The sequence below is a fragment of the Leuresthes tenuis genome, unplaced genomic scaffold, assembly GCF_036924035.1.
Source record: "Leuresthes tenuis unplaced genomic scaffold, fLeuTen1.0.hap1 SCAF_2, whole genome shotgun sequence".
NCBI classification, from domain to species: Eukaryota; Metazoa; Chordata; class Actinopteri; order Atheriniformes; family Atherinopsidae; genus Leuresthes; species Leuresthes tenuis.
The window spans coordinates 3,779,660-3,790,449 of NW_027325356.1; the positions used below are offsets into that span (position 1 = coordinate 3,779,660).

The following is a 10,790-nucleotide window of genomic DNA, read 5'->3' on the forward strand; positions in this document are numbered from 1 at the left end:
ATGTAAATCAAATAGTTAAAAGATTCTAAAATAAAAACCATAACTTTTGCATTTTTACCTTGTTGAATAACTCTCTTAAGTCCTGATATGTTGAAATATGGAAGATAAATTCCATGCATTTCCTACAGTGTGTCAGGCAGACACAAAGGCTGATGTTCTGCAGTAAAAAACGGTTGAAAATCACATTTAAATTTGACCACTTTGACTTCAAATCATCATCGAAACGTTGCAGCACTTCTTTCTGAGAATACAACGCACTCGACTTCAGGTCCGAAACACTCAAATGAGACAGAAAGAGTCCAAATTAAACCCTCTGTTCACTGCTATGAATCTCAGTGGAAAAGAAATTTAGCTCCTTATGTTTGATGTATCTTTGATTAATTAATGTGGAATTATGGAACCCAAACTTAGTGGTTAAACCGCTGAGTAGCTTCAAGAAAAAGGATCTGAAGTTTCATTGAGCTCGATTAAGATGAAAAAGTGATTAAGGAAAATGTTGAACAAATATGTATAATATGTATCCTTTGATGTTCTGTAGTAAAAAGTGGTGAAAATTACATTAAATTAAATCATTACATAAAATCTTAGCAGTCGGGATGTTTGTTTAGATTGATAAATATGTAGATATAACCAAGACCTATGTGCCATCATATTATTATTTATTATATATTATTATATATATTATATGCCATGATCTATGGGCTTTACTTTTGGTTTCTTCTGTGGCATTTCCTGTTTTATTTTGACAGCTTCTGATCTTTGTTCACTTCTGTTAGTTTTATCGCTGCTTTCTCACACCTGGTTTCTGTTGCTTATTGTTGCTCATTTTGTAATTAATCCCTGTTTTTTAGTCCATCCGTTGTTTCCTGTTTCTGCCTAATTTTAGTTTTATTAAACCAATCTGTCACCTGTCTTATGGAGGACTGAACCTGCCGTAATCCTAAATAAATTAAAAGTATATATAAATGGCTGCATAGATAAGGTTATAAAATTAGTTCATAAGCTGCTAATATTACATAAAATAATTTAGTAGAATGTGAAGAACTTAATTTTTCTTCTTTATTACTTTCCTTTACATATTAGTGATTTATTTATTCCCTCCAAATGATTTATTTCTATATTCTATTTTGATTTAATCGTATATTTTTTACCCCGTACCCACTCATTTGCATAATAACACAGAAATGCATGCAAAATGTACTGAGACAAGATAATATTAACAGAAAACATGGAAATAAAAAAGGGGGAAATAACATAGAAGTAAATACATCTATAAATAAATAAATTACTAAAGCTTTTATTTTAAAAAATGTACGGTGAAATCAAAATAAACGAACAAAATAAATAAGTAAAAATAGAAATAACAAATAAACAAAGAAAGAAATTGAATATATTCCTATTAAAATAAGAAAATAAATTGAAAACTGAGTGGGAAAGTAAATAAATGGTGACATCAACTCAATCTTAAATCAGTACAGTTTAAAATTAAAGCATTAATTTGACATTTTGTCCACTTATTTTTGCATGAATCATTTTCTTAAATTTAATTTTAGTAGCATTTATTTTCATATAACGAACCAAAACTCACATCAAATGTGGAAAACAAGTGTTTAACCAAATTTACTCATTTCTTCCCTCCATAAACTCTGCTCTTATTGGTCAACGGGAATGGCCTGATCTGATTGGTCAACGGGATTGGCTTAATCTGATTGGTCAACAGTAATGGCCTGCTCTGATTGGTCAACAGTAATGGCTTAATCTGATTGGTCAACAGTATTGTGCTGATTGGGAACCGCCCATTATTCTGCATCAACTCTGCTGAAACTTTAAAAAATACATTTCACACAGGATTTTTTTTAGTTAAAATAAATTCAAACAAAACCACTTATTTTGTCATTGTTGGACCTTGAACTGAGAGCATTCAGAATAAGGATATTATTGGAACATCAACAGAAAACGTGCTCGTCCACCTGAATTTTTTTGTTTCTGTTTCGTTATATAATTGAAATACAGTTAAACTATGAGGTAATTTAGCCAAAAAAATCAATGTGCAGTCAATGATGTTTTGATTTTCTTCACATAATATATTTGCAATTTCGATAATTGTATTAACATCACGATTAATGTGAATATCGGCTTATTGCGGCACCCCTTGGGAGGTCGGATCATCTATGAAACATTTTAACATCAAATCTAATCTCATGGAGACTTTAAGCTTTTAGATCAGGCTTCCCAACATCTCCACCACTTCAGAAAAAATGTGGATTTTACCGGGAAACAGACAAACTTAATCAAACTCTATGATATCTCTATGACTCTCTAAAATGTTGGAAAACATCCAACCAGAAGCCTGCAGACGGCTCCTGAAAGCAGCTGATACCTCGAGGACATTTAACCACATAACAAGTGAACTGGATCTATTCTCCAGACATTACCCTTAAATTAACGGCGTTTCCCTATGACAGATTTATGTTGTACGATCATGATTTCCCACAAAAAGATGAGTTCAAAGAAATCATTAGTGGCCCAGTTTTGTCACGACATTCCTGAGCTACAGGTGTTATTATTATCAAATCTTCTGTGGATTTGTGGAAAACTGCCTTGGGTTGAGTCTTGTTTAGGTTCAGGTCGTTTAAACTGTTAAGGGACGATAATGGCTGTTTTTAAATCAGCCGGGGACGCTCTCCTCTGACAGTGACATGTTAAATATGTCAATAAAAACATCCTCCAGCTGTTTCAGAGAGCAGGCAGCGATGTTATCGAGCTTCACTCTCAGCTGGATACTGACAGAGTCTCCTGGAGGCCTCACACATGGTGGGGGGGGGCTTCGGATCAGAAGAGCTGAATCGTAATGACACTGTGGGCACTTTCAGTGTCACCTCGCATAAAATAAATGTAGATATTTCCATTCCAGCTGCTCAAAATACAGCACCAGAGTAATAGTAAAGCAGCCGTGTTTCGCACCTTTAAGTCTCTTCTTCAGCAGATAGAAGCTCAGCTGGATCTGAACCAGCTGACGGGCTCGGCCATGTTTCAGCTCTGAGAAACTCTGGTGCTGCTCAGCAGGATGTTTGGATCGTTGTCTTGTTGCAGGATGAAGCTTTGGAGGCATTTACTGGAACTGGAGCAGATCAGATGTTTCAGCTCAGAGTTCACTGAGCAGCTCCATCATCAGTGAGGATAAGTGAGCAGAACCTGTGGCACCAGAACCTGAGGCACCAGAACCTGTGGCAGCCAGAACCTGTGGCACCAGAACCTGTGGCAGCCAGAACCTGTGGCAGCAGAACCTGTAGCAGACAGAACCTGTGGCAGCAGAACCTGTGGCAGCAGAACCTGTGGCAGCCAGAACCTGTGGCAGCCAGAACCTGTGGCAGCAGAACCTGAGGCAGCCAGACATGCCCACACCATCACACCCCCACCCCCGTGTTCAGCAGAGCAGCTGCTATGCTGTGGATCCTGGTTCCTGTTTTCCACACTTTCTTCCTGCCATCGCTCTGATGCAGCTTCATCTGGGTCCAGAACACCTTTTTCCAGAACCTTGCAGCTCCTTTAAGGACTTTTCGGTGAACTGTAACGTGTCCATCCTGTTTCTGTGGCTAACTAGCGGTTAGCATGTAGCAGTGGCTAACTAGCGGTTAGCATGTAGCAGCGTAGCCTCTGAGTTTCTGTTCATGAAGTCTTCTGTGGACAGTCGTCTCTGACAGAGACACACCTGCCTCCTGAGGATGGTTCTGATCCGTTGGACGGGCCTTTGAGGATGTTTCTTTCCCACAGTGAGGATTCTTCTGTCTTCCTCGGCCTACCAGAGCGTTCTTTCTTCTTAATGATCTTCCAGACAGCTGACTTTTTTAGTCCTGAGGTTTGACCCAAGTCTCTGATGATTTATTCTGTTTTTTTCAGCCTCATAACAGCTTCTCTCCTCGTGAACAGCTACAGAAACAAGCCGAGGTATCTTTACATTACTACACCAAACAATATGGAGCCCTGAAATGAGGGGGACTGTGAGTGTTGGAACTGAAATGTGTGAAAATTACTTTAAATTAAAGTCTTAGTTGTTTGATTTGGATTTTACTCTGAGGAGCAGAGGAGAAATAAACCTAAACCAGTTCATTTTGGGACTGAATGTGAACAAAAAGCCAAAAATGAAAATCAAACCACTTAAAGGTTGAAAGAAGACGTGTGATTTTTGTACAGAATTCATTTATTGTTTTCTTTACAGAACCCGGTCCATTTAGTGAGGAAACTGTAAAACAGCACAGAGTGATTCTCATACTGAAAATAAACAAAGTAACAGAAGAAAGAACAAAGAAAGAGGCGAGGCTTCCCTCTGCGGACTGACACCTGTTCAGGTGAGGATGTCGTGGGCCTGCTGCTCCACCAGCATGGCCATGTTTTTAACGTCACCGCACCAGAAGTCCAGCCGCTCCTTCATCCCTTTGATCTGAAACCGGTTTATTTCAGTTAAAAATGAATAAAAACCCAGAGGTTTCAGCTCCGGTGGAGCCTCATGAAGAACCAACCTGCTGCAGGTCCAGGACTCTGGGCTGCACCCAGGTCATCTGCACCTTCTGGTCCACCTCGTCGATGTTCCCTTTGATCAGGCCCACGGACAGAGCCTTCATCACCAGCAGCTCCACCTGCAGGAACAAACACATCAGCTCCACTCCCAAACCGCAGCGGCACCAGCGCCCGGGATCAAACTGACCTCGTTTACGGGGATTTTGGCGCTCTTGGCGATCTCGGTGAAGGTCAGCTGTCTGTGATTGGCGGGCCGGGTGAACGTCATCTGGAAGAGAACAGAACCTCAGGTGTGATCGGACCCTCAGTCTCTAAGCTTTTAAATATAAATAAAGATCTTTTTATGGAGCAGAGCTGCTGCGAAACAGCTGGTGAAGCGACTCACCTCCATCACACAGAGGAGCTGGATCTTCTGCATCAGTTTCGCTTCATGTGCTGCGAGGTCAGGCTGGAAAAATCAGAAAAATCATCCCGTTAAAGTCCTTCAGTTCAGTTAGTCTGAGGACACTCGAGACCAGTAATAAAAACAGGTGTTGAAAAGCCTCAAAAAGTCTTTAAATGTTTTAAATCGTCTCTGCTGAACAGTAACACTGCTGAAAGAGTCTCAATGTTATCATGATTACCTCAGAAGTATTAAAAAGAGAAACACCGGAGACCGTATGAACCAGATATTTGTTGTTTTGTCTCGTTAACTCGATTTAATTTGTTAATAAAGTAATTTTTTTACATTTCAGACCTGCAACACATCCCATAAAAGTCAGGACAGTGAACCTTTTCCCACTTTGTAATGTTTCCAACACTTAAAGCTGTTCTGACTCTGAGGAAACCAAGTGATGCAGAGTTCCAGCTGTTATTTTGTCCCATTCTGCCTGAAAACAGGTCTTAAGGTGTGCAGCAGTGCGGGGGGGTGGTTGTTTCTCTGCTGGGGACAGGTCAGGACTGCAGGCAGCCAGTCCAGCACCCGTACCTCTTCTTCCTCAGCCAGGCCTTTGGACTGTGGCAGAATGTGGTTTTCCATGGTCTGCTTGAACAATGCTGGGACGTCCCAGGAAAAGATGTGGCCTTGAAGGCAGCATATGTTGCTGTAAAATCTCAGGGAGCTTTTCTGCATTAATGCTGCCATCACAGAAGTGGAAATGAGCTTTGCCCCCTGATCCAACCCCATACCATCACAGAGCCTGGCTGCAGGGACTGGTTGCTGACAGCAGGCTGGATGCTGCTTTTGCTCTTTGCTCCATTTCTTCCAACAAAGATGTGGAATACTGATGGGTCTGACCACAGCACACGTTTCCACCGTGTGACGGTCCATCCCAGACGCCTCCGAGCCCAGAGAAGTGGACGAGGTTAACATCAGGCTTCTTTTCTGCACAGTAAAGCCTGTGAATGGAACTCTGTATTGTGGTGCTTGACAAAGGTTTCCACAGTAATCCCTTGTCCAGGTGCTTCTATCAGCTGCTGATGAATGACGGTTCTTGATGCAGCGTCTGAGGGGTCAGAGGTCACGGGGTCCAGCTCAGGCTTGCTCCCTCGTCCTTTACACTGAAACTCCTCCAGGTTCCCTGAATGCTTTAATGATATTCTGCTCTGTGGAGGCAGAAATATGTAGATCCCTTCCAGTCTTTCTCTGAGGAACTTTGTTTTTAAATCACATTTGTGGACAAACTGGAGCTCTTTGCCCCTCAAAAACAACCCGTCTTAGATGCTTTTGGACCAAATCATGGTTAAAGTCCTCTTTACCAGCCCTGAATTGTCCCCATCTCAGTTTTTTGTGATTTTATTGCAGGTCTGAAATGCCAAAATTGACTAATATAACAAATTAAATCAAGTTGATGAGAAAAAAAACGAATAAAATTCAAATTAAAAAATTATCTCTTTCTTTTTTAATTGTTCACACTGTTTATTTTATGCAGGCAAGTCTAAAATAAGTTACATTTGGTTTAATTAAAGCCGTTTTTAAAAGTTTCAACTTGTGCAAAACAAGAGTTGGAAGGAAAATACCGAAAATATGGAGAAATAAAAAACATCTGGAAATATCGTAGAAAGCATTTTGGTGCTTAAATGAGAGCTTATCGATAAATTTAAACGGAAATCACACCTTTGTGGGGTTAAAGTAGTTCAAAAGTCTCTGTTTTAGTTTTCCACTCAGGCAGTAAAGTGTAATATCTCATCAAACCTGCGTGTTTGCAGTACTTTGATCCAGATTATCAAAATAAACATAATTTACCTGAAATCTCTTCACCCCATCGTATTTATCTGAGCTTTTAACTGTCCATAACCCTGGCAGAGCTCTGAGGTCAACAAATCAACTTTTGTTGGAAGTGTTCAGGTCAAAATACAAACCCTGGGGTGACTGAGCCTTTTCTGTTGCTGCCCCCAGGCTCTGGAATAAGCCCCCCCCCCCGAGATGCGTCTTATTTCTGACCTGGGCCTCTTTAAATCAGGGCTTAAAACATATTTATTTCAGATGGCTTTTAATACCCAGTAGTATGGTGACACTTTTATATTATCTTATTCAATTTTGCTGTATTTTATTGCGTTTACTGTTATTTTATTGTTTTGTACTTATTCTTTTCTTTATTTAATATCTGCTGTAAAGCACTTTGGTATGAAATGGATTGTTGTAAAGGGCTGTAGAAATAAATCACATTTACATCTATTAAACCGTCCTCAAACCGGACCGTTCCAGCTAGAAAGCGACCGTCAGCTCACCTGTTGGCCCCAGGCCGACTTAAAACCCTGGAACTTCTCCACGTTTCCTCCGTTGAAGGCGTAAAGCGTATCAATGAGCCACTGTTTGTCCGTGTTCCTCAGCGTCTCCAGCACAGGATGCATCAGCTGCAGAGAAACAGCACATGTGCTCACAAACACTCGAGGCTCATTTCTGCTTCACGACACACCCACAGCACTCAGTGAAAACCCCACCAGCTCTCCGAAGTTGTAAACTCCTTCTCCCAGGAGCCCGGCCAGTCCCAGAGTGAACGCCCTCTCCTGCTTCTCCGTTTCTGTGGAGGCAACAACAGCCACTCAGGTTCTTTCAGGTTCTTCGCTCTGAGCAGCAAACTGCGCTTCACCAGGCGACGTCACGCCGCCTCTCACCTGGAAGGTCTTTGATGTCCACACATCCCAGGTAGCGCAGGGCGTCCTTGTAGTAGGAGGCGTGGTTCCCGATGATGCGGTAGTATTTGCTGGAGAGGTCGTAAAAGCGGCCGTGGACCGACGTCACCCCCGGCAAGTTGTTCAACATCTCCTCGACTTCTTCGATGAGTTTCTGAAATTAAATGAAAACTCACTTGTTAGTTGGACACGTGAGGCGTCCCTCTGGGCTTCCGTAGTTCAGGTGTTCTGGACAGAGGACGCCTGCTCGATCAGCTGAGCTGTACGGCGCCAACACTCAACACTCATCCTGTTTTTCAGATGCTGCATATTTGAAGACGTGTGGCTGCACTCGATTCATTTTCCCTCACCTGAAAGTTATTTCAGTCAGAGGAGGAATAACACACATGTTGTTGTGTTTAACAGCTGTTTAACCGCCTCAACAAGCAGCGTGAAATGTGCGATTTACGTCAGCGGCGGGATAAATGGAGACAGCAGAGAGCTGAAGACGTCTCACCTTGGTGGCGGGGAGGTCGTTGATTTCCAGTTTAAGGCTGCCGATGGTCGTCTTGCAGAGTATGACGGCTTCATCGCTGCTTTTTACCTGAACCACACAGAAGGTGTTAGATTAGAAACTTTCAGTTCAAAAACCTGCCATGTTGGTGCTGATTAACTAACCTTTTCTTTGGTCTTCTCAAGAAAAGTAATGGCATCTTTAGGATCTGAAAACCAAAAACACTTCAATCAACGCTTACAAAAGGGGAGAAAAGCTTTGTTCTGAAGGAAATATTCCTCACCTGTCATCTGTCTGGTAACATAAAGTATAATCTCAACCAGCGACAGTGGATTGATTCTGTTGGGGAGCAAAAAAAACGATGAATTAGAAGCAGGACAAACAAACAGGACTGACAGGAGGTTTAATGTTTACGGCACTTTTAGCTCACCTGTGTTCAAAGTCACAAATGAAGTTTTCATAAAGCTACAAGAAGAAAAACAGAGGTTTTGTTAACTGTTCAAAGACTGAAGGTATTAAAAAGCCCCCAAAAAGCTGGTGATGCAGAAGCACCAACTCTTTGCTGGAGGCAGGGTTATGGAGCCCAAACAGACCAGTTAAAATGCTGTGACTCCAGTTTCATGTTCAGTCTGCTTAACAGGAGAGACAACAGTTTATAAGACCATCCGCTTTTAATATCACAAGCTGACCTTTATAGTTTGCATTCGAAACAGAGTGAAAACGTTCTGTTTGCAGCCCAGTTGATAAATATCGTTATTTAAAGCAGCGTTATTAACCACACATCGGTTTTCCATGATGATGAAACTTGTCTGTGTGGACAAACCTTCACCCTCCACTGCTGGGCTCTACAGACACTTAAAATACACTTAAAGTGACATAATAATGAGACTCTGTGTCAGTGGAAAAAATCAAATCGATTCTTCGAAGGTTTTAAAGTTGAACCTGTTCTGAACTGGCTCCAGTGGAGTTCGGCTGCAAATACATGTCCTCCAGTACTATTTTAATGATTTTCTGTGATTCAACACAAAAAAATATCAGATTCTTCATGCATCAATATCAAAACATCACAATAAAGACTTCAAATTGCCCCAAAGGCACCAGACAGTGTAATTCGTTTGGATGGAGGATGAAAACAAGGTGCAGTGGTTTTTAATCTAAACATCAATATAGATCAGGGATGGTCCTGGAGGGCCGCTGTCCTGCAGGTTTTAGATGTTTCCCTGCTTCAACACACCTGATTGATTTGAATCACATGTGTTGAAGCAGTGAAACATCTCAAACCTGCAGATCCCTGATATGGATAAACTACTTATTTTGTGTTAATGTAGAAGAAACTAGTCGCTACATGCAACACAAACTTTAGCGACACACATTAAAACCTGTGTCATTAAAACTAAATGCATGTGAGATGGGCACAAAACAGAAAGTTTAAAACTCAGCACAACTTTCCAGGCACCTCCTGCGGACTTTATCAGCTGTTAAAATGTGAAAATCTCCTTTTTGTGATCATCATAAGACAGTTTCATTTACTTCAGGACGACTACAAGGGCTTACCTGTATGAGGCCATCTCCTGTTTTGAAGTAAGGATCTTTAACAAAGTCTGTCAGCTTAAGTGTCACCTGATGCCACAATCTGTCAGTAAAAATGGGAAAAAAGGTCAGAAACAGTAACGAGATCACCTGAAATAAAGAATCTCACTCACTTATCTGGTAAATGTGGAGCCAAAAGATATAAAAACTGAGAAATACTGTGAGCAAGCAGTTAGTAAGTGGTGGAGTATTTCAACCCCCAACTGAATTATCTGGGAAATTAACTAACATCTAGACAAACTGAATAATGTCATGTAAACGCTGAGATGAGCTACAAGAAACATGTACAGATTATTCTATTATTTACTTTGTTATGACTAATTAATTAGTCTTTGGGGAGAGAAAAAACAGAACACTTGGAGCTAAAGGGTACGTCTGTAAATGTCTGTTTTTGATTAATCATTGTCAAACAATACAAAATTATTATTATCTATAATACACACACCAGTCTAACTAAAGAGGGTTCAATCGGACAATTCAGGTCGTGATTTGACTTTAACTACCTGAAAACAAACACCGGTTTATGGTATAACTTGTGTATCCTTCCAGTTCAGTTACTGTGGACTCATCCGTCGCATCTCCGTTACCAAACTGCGCTGAAATCTTTATTTTGGCAATATACATTTTACCAAAGAAATCTGCGCTAAACAGCCACCAGGCGTTTTTTGTTTGATATAAATGTTGTTCCCAAAACTCATCTTCGTAGCCACGTTTTTTTTTTATCTACTGAGGTTTGCTAATAGCATTAGCTAAAGGTTAGCTCTGTGCATGACTCAGCGTGCATTTCCAATGAATGAGCTAGCAGCTAGTCTGCTAACGTTAGCAGGCTAGCTACCAGAACTACCTGGCTTTTTACCTTTTGTTGTACAAGTCCTCCAGCGCGTGCCACTCCGCCGCCATCTCCGGCGTGGAGCTACTGCTCTGCTGCTGTTTGAGGTACCCGCTAACATCTTTCATGGTAGCGACAGAATGAAGAGTGACTCTTACAGAGAAGTGATAAGTGTTGTTCAATTTCAAGCTAACGTCAGGTTCCCTGTCTTGTTGTTGTGGGTCTGCGCAGCTGCAAGGCGCAAAG

The 10,790-nt window shown here is 41.2% G+C and overlaps 1 protein-coding gene across 1 annotated transcript; it reads right to left on the bottom strand.

The window, feature by feature from the left end:
- Window positions 1-4,214: 4,214 nt before the first annotated feature.
- Window positions 4,215-10,782, bottom strand: psmd13 (proteasome 26S subunit, non-ATPase 13). Its single transcript, XM_072379902.1, has 13 exons — window positions 10,572-10,782; window positions 9,680-9,758; window positions 8,556-8,590; window positions 8,409-8,464; window positions 8,290-8,333; window positions 8,129-8,215; window positions 7,615-7,786; window positions 7,441-7,520; window positions 7,228-7,353; window positions 4,904-4,966; window positions 4,706-4,786; window positions 4,521-4,637; window positions 4,215-4,441 (listed from the first exon to the last, which is right to left on the bottom strand). Exons 1-13 carry the CDS (start codon window positions 10,670-10,672, stop codon window positions 4,346-4,348), a joined length of 1,137 nt encoding a protein of 378 aa, XP_072236003.1. The 5' UTR covers window positions 10,673-10,782; the 3' UTR covers window positions 4,215-4,345.
- Window positions 10,783-10,790: the final 8 nt, after the last annotated feature.

Excerpts from the sequence above, each read along its gene's own strand:
- psmd13 (XM_072379902.1), bottom strand. The coding sequence starts at position 10,672 with ATGAAAGATGTTAGCGGGTACCTCAAACAGCAGCAGAGCAGTAGCTCC. Across the intron at positions 9,759-10,571 it reads GAGGACTTGTACAACAAAAG|ATTGTGGCATCAGGTGACAC; the intron begins GTAAAAAGCCAG and ends TTTTACTGACAG. Across the intron at positions 4,967-7,227 it reads AGTCGGCCTGGGGCCAACAG|CCTGACCTCGCAGCACATGA; the intron begins GTGAGCTGACGG and ends TGATTTTTCCAG.